Source organism: Photinus pyralis, unplaced genomic scaffold (assembly GCF_008802855.1).
Source record: "Photinus pyralis isolate 1611_PpyrPB1 unplaced genomic scaffold, Ppyr1.3 Ppyr1.4_LG1, whole genome shotgun sequence".
NCBI classification, from domain to species: Eukaryota; Metazoa; Arthropoda; class Insecta; order Coleoptera; family Lampyridae; genus Photinus; species Photinus pyralis.
Window position 1 is genome coordinate 67,826,418 of NW_022170249.1, and position 17,668 is coordinate 67,844,085.

Here is a 17,668-nt window from a genome sequence, read left to right on the forward strand (position 1 = left end):
GAGATGTTGTTTAAGGTTGCGTTTATGTTTTGTCCCATAATCACAATGAGGACATTCAAAATTGGTAAAATCTTTATGTTTTAAAAGATGTTGTTTGAGGTTGCATTTATCATTTGTCCCATAATCACAATCAGCACATTTCAAATCCTTTGAAACTTTATGTGTTAGAAAATGTCGTTGGAGGTTTCGTTTATAACTTGTCTCATAATCACAATCAGCGCATTTAAAATCCTTTGAAACCTTATGTTTTAAAAGATGTTGGTTAAAGGTATATTTGTTGTTTGTCCCATAATCACATGCAGCACAATTAAATTCCTTAGAAACTGTATGTTTTAAAATATGTCGTTTGAATGTACTTTTAACATTTGTCCCATAATCACAATTAGCACATATAAAACCCTTCATAACTTTATGTGTTACAAGATGTCGTTTGAGATTACGTTCATTATTTGTCCTATAATTACAACCAGCACATTTAAAATCGGTAAAAACTTTATGATTCAAGAGATGTTGGTTCATGTTGCGTTTATGCTTTGTCCTATAAGTACAATGAGGACATTTAAAACCGGTGAAAACTTTATATTTTAAAAGATGCTGTTTGAGGTTGCGTTTATCATTTGTAGCATAATCACAATCAGCACATTTAAAATCCTTAACAACCTTATGTTTTAAAAGAGGTTGTTTAAGGTTGCGTTTATCACTCGTCCCATAATCACAATCACCACATTTAAAATCCTTTGAAACCTTATGTTTTAAAAGATGTCGTTTGAAGGTACTTTTAATATTTGTCTCATAATCACAATGAGCACATTTAAAATCCTTCAAAACTTTGTGTTAAAAAATGTCGTTTGAGATTACGTCTATTATTTGTCCCATAATCACAATCAGCACATTTAAAATCGTTCGAGACTGTATGTTTCAAAAGATGTCGTTTGAGGTTATGTTTGTCACCTGTCCCAAAATCACAATCGACACATTTAAAATCTTCAGACTCTGTTTTACACAGTGCAAAGTGATGTTGAAAATCAGAGTATTGGTGTGCTTCTACATTATAAAGAGATTTAGAATACGGTGCAGTAATGGTAATTTCATCTTTTATTGTAACCAAAGCTTCGTTGCTCACCAAAATATTTCCCTGAAGAGAGGAGTGGATTTCTTCTTCCCCAGCTTCTTCCTGTTTTGGTTCGATTTTAATGAATGGTATACCATCATCTCTACCGACTCCGTCCATATCTAAGAACAATTATCTATAAATCTATTTTGATACAACATTTGTACCTACTGTTTAAAGCAAATGTAGAGAAAAGGCGCCCTAAAAATTTGTCACAAATGCAAATCCCCCCCCCCCAAATTCCATTCATTACACGTGAAGATAGCTAGTATTCAATGCAACGTTGTCAAATCTACCGTTTGGGTTTTAATTATAAATGGCATCCTTAGTTATTATAAAACTTTAATGGCCGAATTTATAAACAATGGCAGCATTGTTGACACCTGCAAGTAAAAAAAGGGCTAAACTCTATTGGCTGTACCTAATTCAAATACCGCTGCCATACTGATGTAACTTACCATTGTTGAAATAGAAGATTTATTTGACAAGAAACATTATTTATACGTACATACAGGGTTATGCACATCATATAGAAATGGACTGCGCGTGCCAAGCTAAACGCTGTGAACCAGAGGGTAAAGCTAAGAGGTATGCTCTCTATCTATCAAGCTTCTGTTGGTCGCATATAATCGACATTCTTTTAGCAGTGCGACCAACAAAAGCGCGATAGAGAGATAGAGTCTAACATCTTGCTCGCCGCGCCTAGCATCGAGGTTGAGGTTAAGACTAAAAACAGCTCAATTTGCTTTAGCAAACAATAAAATTTTTCGAAAAATCTAGAAGGCCTATCTCATTTTATAGAAAGAATTAAGTCACATCCGCTTTCATTTTATCGTCGGTGACTTGACGACGCCTTGATATCGTTCTGCGCTACAATAGTATTGAAATGATCCAATCAAATTCCTTAATTTTCTTAAACTGGATAGTACGTTAACTAAACTGAAGTTCATCAATTTGGTACAAACTAAACTGAGGACCGAATTGGTCAGTTAAATGACAAAATACTGATTTTCGATTGGGTAAAGTTTAAAAATGATCTAAACTCCTAATAGCATAGCGTAATGCGCTACTATTTTTGTGAATTTATCTCTAGTACTACCATCTCTCGACGTTAGACAATCAATTTTAAAACTAAAACGATGATTGCACATATGTATTTATGCTATTTATCAACACAAAAACTACCACTACACCCAGATTATAATTGATATATAGTACAATATAAAACTAATCTACCAGAATGAAAGCATAATAACTGAATATAAAAAATTAAGCGCCACATTGAATAATTATTCCAATATTTCTTCGTCTTGAATTTCGATTACTTCGACTACACCTTTCTGCCACTTCTCAATGAACAAAAAGTCGCCGAAGACCTGAAAACCTTAACATTAATATCAAAAATTATAATTTTAAGATCTTACCATCATTGTAGCCATCACACATCCAATCATTGAGCTTACTGCAGCCACCGCCGTCTTCTCAATTGGAATAAACGTACAAAACACTGCAAGTCGGAATAAAACCGTAAGCACCAGCAAGTTGAAGAGGCACACCAGATTCCGCAACATCGGTGTTATGGTGATGATGTGCAGGTACGTAATGTATAAAATCACGTAAGCGTTGATAATCACACCCGGGTAAGTTGTCGAGTCTTCTCCAACGTTCCAAATTTCGTACACTCCCTTAAAGGAATCTGTTATTGCCAATACTGCTATCAGCAGGATTCCAAAAAAGAATAACCCTACACAATTTACCCTATAACGACAATTATAAATGTAAGCTAAGTACTTACAGCTTCTAGGATTAGCGAAAACCTTCATGAAGATTTCGCATCGCGTGGGGGTGGACACGGCATAAGACATTTTTGGAGGTATTTTGAAACTAAATGTTTAAAAAACCACCGCACGAAGTTCGAAAATTATGAGGGGGGTTTTTGTTCTGAGAGCATTTATAGCAGTTGATAGTGAAAAGTAGGGGGGAGACCTACGTAATCCGCTATAACCAATCACAATTGTCCTAGTAACCAAGCGCACGAGCGTTATGGGCGCGCCCTTTTTTCTTTGTTCTGAAATTTCCCAAATTTTTAAACTGGGATGCTATATTTTGAAGAGTTTTTATATTACCATTAGGTATAATTTTCAATTCTCTCATACTGTCATTAAGGTTTATTATTTATAATAAATTTATAATAAAGGGCAGAAAACTGCTTGAATTTTAGTTAAATTCGTTAAAAAAATCATTCGGTTTGGGCCTAAGTCTTTGTCCGATGCTTAAAAAGGCACGTAGATTATTTTTGTAATCATTTATTTGGAATACTTGTGCGATAAGTACCACCTTTACTTCTTAGTCATTTATCAATAAACGCTTGCAATTAACGGTGAATGCTTACTTGCAATAAATAGTCGTTGTTACTTGTTTATGTAAAGAATTCTTTGATAAAGGTTGAACTGCAACAATTTTCATTTATATAATTGTAATAGGGGTTTATTTCCTAACTTGTACCTAAATTTTGTCTGTAGGTACGGTCCAAATGAGGAGACATTCTATATTTTGATTGAGTGTCTGCGCTGGCTACCTACTTTATAAACAACAAGTCGAAAATAGTTTTATTATACAGGATGTCCAACGATAAGGATTACTAGGATTTCAGCTAAAATATTTTCATTTTTACGATACCTAGTTTTGGTTAAGTAACCCAGAAGTATCGCACTCCCTTATTTTAAATGTAGGTTCTAGTTCCGAAACAATTATTTAAAAAAGAATTGTTACATTCTACTCCAACCCCGAAAGGATCAAAACTTTCCCACCCAAAGCAACTGATTCCCGTCTATTTAGATAGTTAGGGAAGTAGAAAAAGGGCACCTTCCCCCACCATTTCTTTGTGGTTAAGGTCGTGCCCGTGGCAAGGGGAATTCGCCCTGCTTATGGTTACTAACTAAGGAGTGACTTTGTTTTGTGAGGCAAGGTCGTGCGTTGGTGAAAGGGATTCCTCGGTGACATAAGTAATGAGCGACCTTGTTTGGATGATGATTCTTGTACTATTTCCTCGAAACTTGATGCTTAGTATCACTAATAAACTGGACCCCGTTATCTGCTATCATCTTCCGGAGACCGGAATGTTCCATACCTCAGGATCACTTCGTGAATTAGTGTCTTGGCGTTGGCATACGCTCCAGCCGTGGCTCTACCTAGAGCGAACACCTCAACGTATTTTGCGTCTGTATCCACTACAATGAAGACCCAATCTACCGAAATTACCTGAATTCATTCAATAGCACAATTGCCGGCATCCATGCGTTAGTATAAGCGGAGGAGCACTCTCCAAAAATTTTTTTATAATCTTTCTATACCAGGAGCATGTTTGGACTGTGAACTTGTTTTTTATCACTCGGACACGACAAGTTCTGAATGGCAGATACCTTTTCAGGATCCACCACGGGGTGTGATTACATGGTCTTAGTAATGTTAGTTACTGTATGGACTCCTGACCGAACGCGCACTTTTCTCTCCGCGCCCAAAGTGTTGTTCAAATGTTTCGGAAAACACAAGAACATAGTACACGAATACTCCGTGAAGGCCCAAACCTGCACGGAACCGGTCCATGAAACGCACAAACGTCGAGGGGGCATTCCGCGGTCCGAAAGGCATCATCGAAAATCGAAGAGTTCCGGAAGGTGTAGTGAAACACGTTTTATTTCGGTCCTCGCTGGCAACCGACACTTAGAAAATTGTAATTGTTCGTGCAAACGGGGTTTGGGATACATGTCGGCGATCGTGGCACTCGACAAACAGACGAAAAGTTCCACCCTTGTTTGGGACCAACACGACGAGGCTGGCAGACGGGGGCCCACACTCTTCTATAACACCTAGGGACAATAGATCGACTAATTGCTACGATAGACAGTAAGCTGAGCCACCATTGTTTAATTGACGATTCGCTTTAAATAAAGTCACTAGATATAGAAAGTACCGCAATCATCCGCCATTTTTGGGCAAATTTGCTGCCACCTTAAAAAAATTGACAAATAAAATCTAAATAGCTGTCATTTTTTATAACCTAACTTCATAGTACTGTCATGTTTTTTAAAAATATATACAGATATCTCCAAACAGGTGGAACAATCCCTAACATTAAAGTATCTGGTAAGTTCCGCCATTTTTGGGCAAAAATCATGCGTTCTCTCTCTAACACACGAGCCCAATGGATTGCGGTACTTTCTATATTTAGTGACTTTAGCTTTAAATTTTTGGCAGCGACATCTAATGCATACATTCATAAGCGCCATTTTTCAGTTTTGACAGGTAGATGTTTATACTTCTGCTCAATAGAGGGCGCTTTTAAGTATAGCTAAATCTCTATAGAATACCTAAATACAGTGACTCAAATTAGAACAGTGGTGACAACAGGGTATCTTGTTTTTGATTGATCCGGGACTAAATTGCTATACTTTGGTATAGGAGTTTACACTTTTTCGTTGTTCTTGCGAAAGTCTGTGAATAAACGGTATTTATTATTATACGATCACAATTTCACATGACAAGGTATATGGATCCTACAATTAAACATTTTTATTTCATACTGTCCGGTAGATGTTCGATTACACTATCAATTTGAGTCCGGTAGGTGAGTTATTACAGCATCAGAGCCGGTAAGTGTCGCTAAGCAACCCGCCGCCATGTTGCATAGAAAACTTAAATTAGGAGTAGGCAACACACAATACACGTATGACGTGTTGCGTACACTACAACACAATATTATATATACCTACTCGATGCAACATGGCCGCCGATCCTAACAACCAATCAAAAATTGTGTCTACTATCTCTATAAAGTCACTGTATACGTAAATGTGTTACCGATTAAATGTATATAATGTACGCGGATGGTTAGATTTCTTTACATTAAATAACTTTTATGCGTTCTATTATATTGTAACGGTTGTGCCCTCGTCGAGCACATAGTTGGATATTTATGTGAGTGGCGGCCATTTTTCAAATCTAACCAATCGAATTTATGAATCCTGCTAGTCCAGCCGACATGACGTTCAAACTGTTTGGTAAAGCTCGACTGGTTGAAATAAACTAAACGCCGAATTGTACCATAAATTGAGTGAAATTCAGTCCAGTTTAACGCAAACATGTTGATTTTCGATTGGTTAAAATGAGGCATGCGCAATTTGTAATACCTACTTGTTTTCATTTGTCCCAAAACAACGAGTAGCTTTTAAGTTTACTGTACTGCCCTTTTTTGCAAATTTGCCTCTATATACCATCTCCAAACGAATTAATTTAACACTAAAACGCGATCGCTTACATGTACATGTATATATTTATTTCCACACAAACTATACTATCTACTAGATCTACACCCAAGTTGAACAATTGATATATATAGTGAAATGAAGCTAATCTACCAAAACCATTAAAAAATTAAACTCCATGCTGAATAATTAAGCCAATATTTCTTCATCTTCGGCGTCTTCCATTACTTCTACTGTACCTTTCTTGCGCCTTTCAATAAGCAAAAAGTCGACAAGGACCTGGAACAACGCGACGTTAGTATATGAAAGACTTTAAGATCTGTAGGCGAACGTACTATCATTGTAGCTATCAGACATCCAATCATTGCGCTTATTCCAGTCGCCGAAATCTTCACAACAGGAACAAACGTGCAAAACACTGCGAGTCGGAACAAGAGTGTGAATACAGGCCAACTGAGAAGGAACGCCAGATTCCGCAAGGCTGATGGTACGGTGATGATGTGTAGGTACGTAATGTACAAAATGACGTAAACGTTACACATCACTGCCTGGTATATTGTCGAATCTTCTTTAACGCCGCAAATGTCGTACATTCCTTTAAAGAAATCTGTGCCGGCCAATACTGCCACCATCACCAGACCAAACAAGATTAAGCCTACAACATTCACCCTATAACGACAATTTTAAATTTAAAAATCATACTTACAGCTCCTGCGGCTCGCGAAAGTACTCATAATTATCACAAAGGTTTCTATTCTCGTAGGAGTGGGCACAGACATTTTTAAAGACATTTTGAAATTAAAGCAAAGGCACGAAGTTCAAAAATTATATGAGGGGGGTTTTCGTTCTGAGAGCTTTTATACAAGGACGATACTGAAAGGCAGGGGAGAGTCCTACGTCAGCAGCTATAACCAATCACAACTGTCATTGTGACCACGCGCAAACGAGTATAGGAACGATATGGGCGCGCCTTTTTCTGTTTGTTACGAAATTTATGTAATTTTTAAACTTGGATGCCTTATTTTTTAGATAGATACCAAATAGATAGGTAATAGAATTAATGAAAATTTTTAATGGTAGGTACCTAACCATAATTCTCAAACAAAATTGATTAATTTATGATAAAAGGGTAGCTAACTGTTTGAATTTCAGTTCAATTAGGTAAAATTCAAAATTGCGCCTAAATTTTAGTCACACAGGTAATTTCCATTCGTTTATTTGGAATTCTTAAGTGCGATAAAGTACTGCCTTTCCTTCTTAGTCATGTATCGATAAATACTTGCAATTCACGGTGAACGCTTTCTTGCAATAAACAGTTGTTGTTTATAAAGGAATTCTTTGATAACTGCAACCTTTGAATATAGACTGTATATTTTATAATCAAAGACTGCAATTAGGTACTTCAATATATGCTTTCATTCAGTATAAACAGCAAGCTAAAGTCGAAGTTTTATTATACACAGGATGTCCAGTCCAGCGGCAAGGGTCCCTATTCAATGAAACGTTTCACCTAAAATAAAAATACAACTTAAAGGCTGATTCTCACTATACATAACGTTTCCATACCATATCCTTTCCATAACCATTCCGTAAATTATTATACCTACGAAATTGACCTTTAAGTGATATGTGCGTAAGACATTTAGCCGCGCGCTAATACACATTCTCCTTTCCGTTCACATATGGAATGGAAGGCGAATGTGTATTAGCGCGCGACTGAATGTCTTACGCACATATCACTTAAAGGTCAATTTCGTAGCCTATAATAATTTACGGAATGGTTATGGAATGGATATGGTATGGAAACGTTATGTATAGTGAGAATCAGCCTTAATCCAAAATGACTGCGGACAGTCTGAATTTGAAAGCATTTATACTTATAGTTGGTAACGTGGTATATCAAAACATATATTTTTGTGCAAAATTTTGTGCCACCCACGTATAATGCGATAAATTTGTAATAATAGCAAATAGAGATGCTATCACTTATGACTCATGTTGATTTATCACCAGGTATATTTCTGTGGTAATTTCTGGGTGCCATGGGGATCTCGCTTGTAGCCGCCAAGGTAGCGGTCGTTTGGCGCATATAACAGCGTCCGCCAGTTTTCCTAGCGAAAACGCTTTCCGCTAGAATAGCCAGCAGTGGGTGGCCGTGGGAGTAAAGCCCTCATGTATCTTGACAACCTCATTTATTGTTACCTGTACCAAGTACAAGCATAAAGTATCTGATCAACTTTCAATTCAACACCTACACCTCCTGGCAGTCCTTCAGAAACGGTATAGGTAAAATGCATATATATATACTTAAGTGGTAAAATGCGTTCAGCCAATTTAATCGACGGAAATTGGGCGGTGAAACAGTTGATGTATAAGCGCCACGAACTTATAAATGAAGATCATTGAAATAAAAGACGGGAAGGAGCTTATGTATTATTAGCTAGGATCCTATTAGGTTTCTATATGGCGGCGTTCATACGCGCAGTGGCGTACACATATTTAATATATTTAATTTCTTGGCGGATAGTACGGCAATTACATACATTTTACCACAGACAGATTCACCACTTCTTATAAACGAAATCCATCTATCTTGCCATTCACTGTCTAAAAGAAATCTGAAAAGTAGATGTACCTATTTCAAAATGTTGTTTTACATACTATCACTACGGCAATGGATCTGTATCACAACAATCGTTTCGTTTCTACTGTAGCTTTGACTTTGTTATATTACACGATTTACAGTCCATTGTGTTTCATTTTACCGTTTAATGTCAATTAATTATCAAAGTCGGCAATATTGAGAAGCCTAATTGGATTCCAAGAAACGTACGTTATATGTATGTAGCCCTCCTTCCATAGTTTTTTATTTCAATGATTAAGATGGACTGCTGATCAAACAGTTGCATAGAATGCTTGTTTATTTTAGTTGATTTGAATTTCGCGCAAGCGACTGCCCCCATGTAGGTGTCATTTGTCAATTCACTAGCCCGCTTGACATGGAGCAATAAAAATTGCAATTGCATGCAAGTTGCAAGAAAAATTGCGAAAGGCATGCGCAGTTCAAAGCCAGCTGATCAATTACTGCAAGAGACTTGCATGCAATTTTTATAGGACCGGTGCTATTTTTCTTGCATGAATCGTGCAATTCTAGGGATAAATCTAGTTGTTTTTGTGGCACCAACCTAGTAAAATACAGCGGCGGCAACTGTGATGCTGAGAGACGCACTCATTACTTGTTTTTACTAATCTTATTTATTCTTGTAATTTTCATGTTTCTTCAAGCAATCAAAATTTAATTTTCATTTGAGGTTAACAACTTTGTTGACAAATCCATATGTTTCTTCTGTTGGCAGACATGTGGCAATTGAAATAGAATTGCACCATGTCAAATACCATGCAATGCTTATTGCATGCAAGGATTTGACCTTGCAATTTCTTTCTGCAAGTTCTTGCGCGTAGTATTGCTCCATGTCAAGCAATAGCAATCCATCTTTTTTATAAGTTCGTGGTAAGCGCTGAATACGATTGAACGCGCCCATATGATAATACAAAATACGTATATAATCAAAGAATGTGACACAGTCTCTCTTTCATAGTCTTAAGAGTATTGTTAGGTATGGATGTAGATGATTGTGCACCTCCCATTAAAATTGAACCAAAACAAGAAGAGGAAATCCATTCTTTCCTTCAACGACACAGTTCAGTAAACAATGAAGTTTTGGTGACAATAAAGAACGAAATTACCATTAGTACACCGTGTTCTGAAGGTATTTATAACGAAGAAGTACAGTGTAAAATAGTGCCTAACGGTTTTAAATGTGCTGATTGTGATTATGAGACAAATTATAAAGGCAACTTTAAACGACATCTTTTAACGCATAGGGTTTCTAAGGGTTTCAAATGTGGTAATTGTGATTATGTGACAAACTATAAATCTAAGTTTAACCTACACCTTTTAACACATAACATTTCTAAGGATTTTAAATGTGCTAATTGTGATTATGGTACCAATGTTAAAAGTAACTTCATACGACATCTTGCAAAACATAAAGTGTCTAAGGATTTTAAATGTGCTCATTGTAATTATGCTACAAATGTTAAAGGCAATTACAAACACCATCTTTTAACACATAAAGTTTTGAAAGATTTTAAATGTGGTGATTGTGATTATGAGACAAATATTAAAGCCCATTTTAAACAGCACCTTTTAACACATATCGTTGCTAAGGATTTTAAATGTGATGCTTGTGAATGGAAGACAAATGATAAACACTACTTCAAACGACATGTTTTAACACATAAAGTGTCTAAAGATTTGAAATGTGGTAATTGTGATTATAAGACAAACTATAAATCTAACTTTAACCAACACCTTTTAACACATAAAGGTTTTAAGATCTTTAAATGTACTAGTTGTGATTATGGGACAAATCGTAAATACCTCTTCAATCGACATCTGTTAAAACATAGAGTTTCTAAAGATATTAAATGTACTGATTGTCCTTATGGGACAAATGATAAACACGGATTTAAACGACATTTTTTAACAGATAAAGTTTTTAAAGCTGTTAAATGTTCTGATTGTGATTATGAAACAAATAAAAAACAGAACTTAAAACAACATCTTTTGAAACATAAAGTTTCTAAGGATTTGAAGTGTGGTAATTGTGATTACGAAACAAATTATAAATCTAACTTTAACCTACACCTTTTAACACATAAAGTTTCTAAGGATATGAAATGTGCTGATTGTGATTATGGCACAAATAATAAAAACAACTTCAAACGACACCTTTTAAAACATAAAGTTTCAAAGGATTTTAAATGCACTACTTGTGATTATGAAACAAATGATAAATACTACTTCAAACAACATCTTTTAAAACATAAAGCTTCTAAGTATTTAAATGTGCTAATTGTGAGTTTGGGACAAAATGTAAAATCTATCTGAAACAACACCTTTTAAAACATAACAGCTCGCATAACAGTTTAAGTTTTTAAATGTTCTAATTGTGAATATGTAAATAACACATTTGACCTGGACCATATTACTTAGGCGTTATCTACAAATCGCAGCTGCTCCGGAGCTTTTCTCATTGAAAGGAACAAATTTAATGACAGCACTACGTTACAAAAGCGGTTTTGAGCGCCTTTGTTTTTGACTAGGCTCATCAGGCCCGTACGCTGAAAGCATCCTGATTTGGTACGCTACTACAATTTGAATATTTATTTTTATTCCATATAGATAGGTACATTGAAATAATGTTCCATTATTAATATATTTCACAAAATGCATTATACGTATGTCTAGATTACAAAATAAAAATGAGAGTAAAATTGTATGCATATCTGTAATCCGTTTTATGAGTTTTAATCGGGCCTAGATTTTTATATTTTGTAAATGGAATCGCAGGATGGAACCCATATATGAGTTTTAGGTTCTGGTTCCGCACTACTTAGAATTATATTTTAAAAATTCTTGTACACCGGTTCTGATAGTATAATATAATTTTCGGTTACGTTTGCAGCTTTTTTTTCAGTTTTTATGGGTTCAAATTAAACAATAAGTGCTTCATTTACTTTACGAGTGCCAGACAAATGACACCGCAATAAAAGGTAAGGTACTTTGCTGTTTTTGTTTGGAGAATGCTACACGTGATGGAATTTATTTTATCGTTTGGGAACGCCATGTATATTGCGGATTAGGTAGTTCCAATATCTTAACGGTCATTGCATCTACAAATGACAGTTATTAGTTCACATTGAAAATTGTAGTTCCAGTGCAGAAGCAAATGTCAAAATTCTAGACCCACTCATATTGTAAATAATTTTTTAGAAAGTGATTGAAATGGCACAAATTGGCGAACCATTAACTTTGTCTCGAGGTAATAAACTTTGTTTTGTACCGATTTTGTCAGTATACTTTTCCAGACATAAAACGATCCATCGAGTTACTGGAAAAGCTGCAAAAAAATGGAGAGGTCCCCGCAACTAAGCTGGCAGCTCTGCAAAAGGTACTGCAAAGCGATTTTCTCAACGCCGTAAAGGAGGTGTACGAGCATGTGTACGAAACAGTCGACATACAGGGCTCTCAAGACGTTCGCGCTTCCGCAACGGCCAAGGCGACGGTCGCCGCATTTGCCGCCAGTGAAGGACACGCCCATCCTCGTGTCGTCGAGCTGCCTAAAACAGAAGAGGGCCTCGGTTTCAACGTGATGGGTGGCAAGGAGCAGAACTCGCCGATTTACATTTCACGAATTATACCCGGCGGAGTGGCCGATAGGCACGGTGGTTTAAAGAGAGGCGATCAGTTGTTAAGCGTCAACGGTGTTGTAAGTCATTCACCTGGTGTTTCAGCCTCATTTTTATGCCTCCTTTTTCAGTCTGTCGAGGGTGAAAATCACGAGAAAGCAGTTGAGCTGCTGAAACAAGCACATGGGTCTGTCAAATTGGTTGTGCGGTACACTCCCAAAGTGTTGGAGGAAATGGAATTACGTTTTGACAAACAGCGGGCACGGAGGAAGCAACAATTTACTTAAGCAGTATTGGTATAGTTTCTCTTTTTGTTAACTTATTTCGTGATCTTAAAGGTTTAGTCTGGTTTAAAGGGCGAGTGAAATCTCCTTTTTTCGGTGTCAGTTCGTATCACATCTATGGCATTAAGTTATGTGTACGTTATTTATTCTTTAAGTTTTAAGGTTGATGGATAATTTATTGAGTAGTCTATATGGATTGTGTGCACTATATTTTTGCACAATTTTCACTTACAGTCACCTATATCTTACGGAAATAAAAAATTTCTTCAATTTTATTTAATAGCTCGTTTTGTTGTTTCTATGGTACCTACTAACATATGTGTGTTTGCTAAAAAACAGTGAAAATTTGGATTTCGAAGTATATTTTGAATTTCTTCCATGTGTTTTGTTGTCTTGGGCTGTTGCTTTGTGTCAAGTTTTCAGTATTTTGGAAGCACAATCCTCCTAACTGTATGCAGGTAGGATGCTCTCAGCACAATTTGCACCCTGACCAGTATCTAAGAATTTAAGTTAAAAAAAATTCGTATTCTTATTCTTATTTTCCACATCCATCTCAACAACCCTTTTGAGGGAATTTTAAAATCTGTATTGGTGACTACCATCTCAGAAACAACTTTGGAGCAAGGTATGTATCTTATGTTTGATTTCATGTTGAAGGGTTTTTTCATACAACTTTCCTATTCACATTTTCTTGTCGAAGTCATCTCAAAAGATGCTTACATTTTCAAAAACTAAGCTTGATTTCGTTATGTTCAAACATACATTTTGGGACTTTTAAGCGATTAGTTCCCAAACGATCCAATTTGGACCATTGATTTATTTGAAAAAAAAAACTCTGGTTTTGGTTCTATCTACCTCCAATTATTTTGACCCACTGTAAATGTAATAAATTCTATTTTTACACCACGTCTGCAGGTTTTGGGACTGCAATCCAGGGTGCTCCATGACAAATGTTGGGTATCTATATTGCTTATTCATATGAAACACCCTATATATTTTTTCAACTCGACAATTTTTGCGGTGAAATCCTCTTATCGACATTGGTATATTGTCAAATTGTCAAAATATTTGAAGATATAGCTACCCGGCATTCATCATCTGGCACCATGTATGGTAGTACTGGCGCATTTGGTTTTGTGCTTCGATCGTATGATCGAAGGTTTTGTGCTTAATTCAAATACAAAGACTTGCACTGTGGTAATGTGGTTACAAATTTGTTAAATAATTGAAGACAGTTAAAACAATTAAGTAATTAGCAATAATTATAAAATGCATTTCCTGCTTAAATACTGTACCGCTAATGGTTCTAGAGTTCTAGTACATTTAGTTGCATAAATTGTACTAGCAATTAAATACATCATTCCATTACAAAATGTTTTTGATTTGGAATTTCTGAAATAAAGTACTGCTTGAGCGTGCCATAGAAATTATTATTTTTTTTTTATTTTGCCTTTATTTTTAAATGGGCGGGGTTTCAGCCGAGGCTGCTCTACCAACCCAACCCACTATACATTTACAAATATCCATGCCCGAACCCGGATTCGAACCAGGGACCCTGTACCGCAGTCGAGCTTCCACTGAACTGCGCTACACGGGCCGGTTATGTCCTTTCACCAAAAATTGCGAATGATTCAGATGGCAAACTTTATTTATCAGAACCTTTGTTATTGCATATACCGCTATACTCACAGTTTCCCACACTCAAACAATATGTATCCCTGTACAATCATGTACTTTCCCTCGGATCCAAACTATTTATAATCGGTTGAGAACTGCTGACTTCTAGGTGATTGGTATCTATTGTTGTATCCATTTAAACAAACCGTAAGGATTGTTTTGAACAACTTTCGACAGAAAAACTGCAGTTTTTCCCTTACGTTTGAGATGTAAACTTAAGGAGAAATGTTAACTGTTTCGCTCAATCCACTATAGATGCCGGAGTGATAAAGATACCTAGCGGCATTCAACTCGAAATGCAACTTTAGTCTAAGGTTACCGTGTCCAGGATCTTCAGATACCATCTGAACTGGAGGAGGTTCCGGAACGACGCCACAATATATCCTTAGATATACTATGGCGACGCACATACAAATCCCAAGAGTAGTGCTCCTGGTGGGGATTTGCCAAGATCGGATATGGTACCGTTATATTAAAAAACGGTGAAGTGAAAGTGCAAATGCAAGCAATAAGTGTGAAAAACCATTGATTATATGAGTACACAAGGTATTTCGAAATTCGCGCACGCGGACTGTGGGATGGTGTTATACAACAACAACCGAATAAAAAGTTCCTCTACCAGTTTTTGATCAGACCGGCACTTTTTTTTCGACGTGCTGAAGCTTGTTTACTAGCAGACGACGGACATTTTGAACAACTGTTGTAATTACGTACTCGTCATAATTATAATTTATGTTGAACCTTCTTCTGTTTTTAAAAATGTGTTACTATTAAGTTTAACCAGTGGCGCAGCGTAGGGGGGCGGAGATTTTTAAAACCGCGGTAGCTCGAAAAATACCGGTTTGATGGAAAACTAGAAGAGAAACTTTTTGTTCACCCCCATCCCTTGTCCGTGTGCGCAAATTTCGAAACACCCTGTTTTTGGGGCCTCTCCCGTAAGACATAAATAAATAATCTTTGGCGGTTATGTATCCACTGACCTAAATAGAGATCAGTGCATATATCATGATTTCACTATTTTTTTTTATTACTTTAGCCAAATAATTACCTGGTAGCGTAGTTATAACTATAAACTAATATTCAACAAATTTAGTTACCTACTGAGAAAGTAAGTAGATTGTGGTTGCTCTGGGATCTCGATCTGTACTATTTAATACCAAAATACATCTTTAATAAACCAAAACAGATTTTAACACATTTATTTATAACGTTATTGTTGTTAGGTATGGATGTAGATGCAGATGGTACACCACTCATTAAAATTGAGCCAAAACAAGAAGATGAAATCAATTCCTCTCTTCAGGGACATATTTCAGTAAGCAACGAAGTTTTGGTGACAATAAAGACCGAAGTTACCATTAGTACACCATGTTCTAAATTTCGTGAGCAACACTCTGACTTACAACTGCATCTTTTAACTACGTGTAAAATAGTGTCTAAGGATTTTAAATGTGGTGATTGTGATTTTAGCACAAATGTTAAAGGCACTTTCGAACGACATGTTTTAAGACATAAAGTTACTAAAGATTTTAAATGTGCTACTTGTGATTATGGTACAAATGTTAAATGTGACTTCAAACGACATCTATTACAACATAAAGTTTCTAAGGACTTTAAATGCGCTGATTGTGCTTATGGGACAAATGTTAAATACCACTACAAACGACATCTTTTACAACATAAAATTTCTAAGGATTTTAAATGTGCTAATTGTGACTATGAGACAAATTATAAATTCGATATTAAACAACACCTTTTAAATCATAAAGTTTGTAAGGATTTTAAATGTGCTGATTGTGATTATGGCACAAATGTTAAATATGACTACAAACGTCATCTTTTAAAACACAAAGTTTCCAAGGATTTTAAATGTGATCATTGTGATTATGCAACAAACGTTAAAAGCAATTTCAAACAACATCTTTTAAAACACAAAATTTGTAAGGATTTTAAATGTGCTAATTGTGACTATGAGACAAATTATAAATCCCATATTAAACAACACGTTTTAATACATACAGATTTTAAGAATTTTAAATGTCCTAATTGTGATTATGCCACAAATGTGAAATACTACTACAAACGACATGTTTTAAAACACAATGTGTCTAAGAATTTTAAATGCGATAATTGTGATTACGCGACAAATGTTAAACGCTACTTAAAAAGACATCTTTTAAAACACAAAGTTTCTAAGGATTTTAAATGTGCTAATTGTGATTATGGGACAAATGCTAAAGGCAATTTCACACAACATCTTTTAAAACATAAAGTTTCTAAAGATTTTAAATGTGATAATTGCGATTTTGGGACAAATATTAAAAGCAACTTCAAACAACATCTTTTAAAACATAAAGTTTCTAAGGATTTTAAATGTGCTAATTGTGATTATGGCACAAATGTGAAGTACTACTACAAACAACATCTTTTAAAACATAGTTTGTAAGGATTTTAAATGTACTAATATGTGATTATTGTCATAAAAAAAAAATATCTTAAAACTCACATTTTAACTCGCACAGTGTCTAAACTCACTTGTTAAAATTGCTTTCATTGCCATTACAAGACAAATACTAAAATGATAATACTCAAAAGTAAAACAACACTAATACAGAAAATTGGCAAAGATTTCAAATGTGCTAACTAATTTAACCCAGCAGCCCAGAGCCAGGTAATCTGATCTACCCAGTGGATTGTTGATAATATTAATGATCGCTATATTTCTGTTTGTTGCTATAGTTGATTTATTTCTTGTATTTGTGTGTGTGTTATGCCAGATTTTTTTCTTGCGGGTTCTTTTTTCCCCCCTAGCTTTTCGGTTTGGATTTGCGTCGCGGAGGCACAAAAATCTGGTGGTGTCTCACATTCCAACACAAATGACATCGCCGCCGTAGCACAGAATGTAGAGTACGCAACGCTATACAAAAGTGTCTTCATGTCGGGCGTCCGGCACATTTGATGTCCTTCCTAATTAAAACTCGCTCCGTATGGCGCCGTCCCAGCCAAATGCTTCAGAGATTTGCAAGTGGCGCGAAAATTCCGACATTTCGACAAGGAAAGTTAGATGGCGCTGCTTG

The 17,668-nt window shown here is 35.9% G+C and overlaps 4 protein-coding genes across 4 annotated transcripts; 2 read left to right on the top strand and 2 right to left on the bottom strand.

The window, feature by feature from the left end:
* Window positions 1-2,250: 2,250 nt before the first annotated feature.
* Window positions 2,251-3,034, bottom strand: LOC116160560. The gene is made up of 3 exons (XM_031473782.1): window positions 2,907-3,034; window positions 2,536-2,855; window positions 2,251-2,487 (listed from the first exon to the last, which is right to left on the bottom strand). Exons 1-3 carry the CDS (start codon window positions 2,974-2,976, stop codon window positions 2,401-2,403), a joined length of 477 nt encoding a protein of 158 aa, XP_031329642.1. The 5' UTR covers window positions 2,977-3,034; the 3' UTR covers window positions 2,251-2,400.
* Window positions 3,035-6,431: 3,397 nt separating this feature from the next.
* Window positions 6,432-7,254, bottom strand: LOC116160415. The gene is made up of 3 exons (XM_031473609.1): window positions 7,082-7,254; window positions 6,711-7,030; window positions 6,432-6,654 (listed from the first exon to the last, which is right to left on the bottom strand). Exons 1-3 carry the CDS (start codon window positions 7,164-7,166, stop codon window positions 6,565-6,567), a joined length of 495 nt encoding a protein of 164 aa, XP_031329469.1. The 5' UTR covers window positions 7,167-7,254; the 3' UTR covers window positions 6,432-6,564.
* Window positions 7,255-12,148: 4,894 nt separating this feature from the next.
* Window positions 12,149-13,189, top strand: LOC116159220 (protein lin-7 homolog C). Its single transcript, XM_031472169.1, has 3 exons — window positions 12,149-12,263; window positions 12,310-12,710; window positions 12,762-13,189. The coding sequence occupies exons 1-3, from the start codon at window positions 12,227-12,229 to the stop codon at window positions 12,915-12,917; spliced, it is 594 nt and encodes a 197-aa protein (XP_031328029.1). The 5' UTR covers window positions 12,149-12,226; the 3' UTR covers window positions 12,918-13,189.
* Window positions 13,190-15,415: 2,226 nt separating this feature from the next.
* On the top strand, window positions 15,416-17,655 carry LOC116166289 (gastrula zinc finger protein XlCGF46.1-like). The gene is made up of 3 exons (XM_031481201.1): window positions 15,416-15,699; window positions 15,815-17,029; window positions 17,594-17,655. Exons 2-3 carry the CDS (start codon window positions 15,817-15,819, stop codon window positions 17,653-17,655), a joined length of 1,275 nt encoding a protein of 424 aa, XP_031337061.1. The 5' UTR covers window positions 15,416-15,699; window positions 15,815-15,816.
* The last annotated feature ends 13 nt before the right edge of the window (window positions 17,656-17,668 follow it).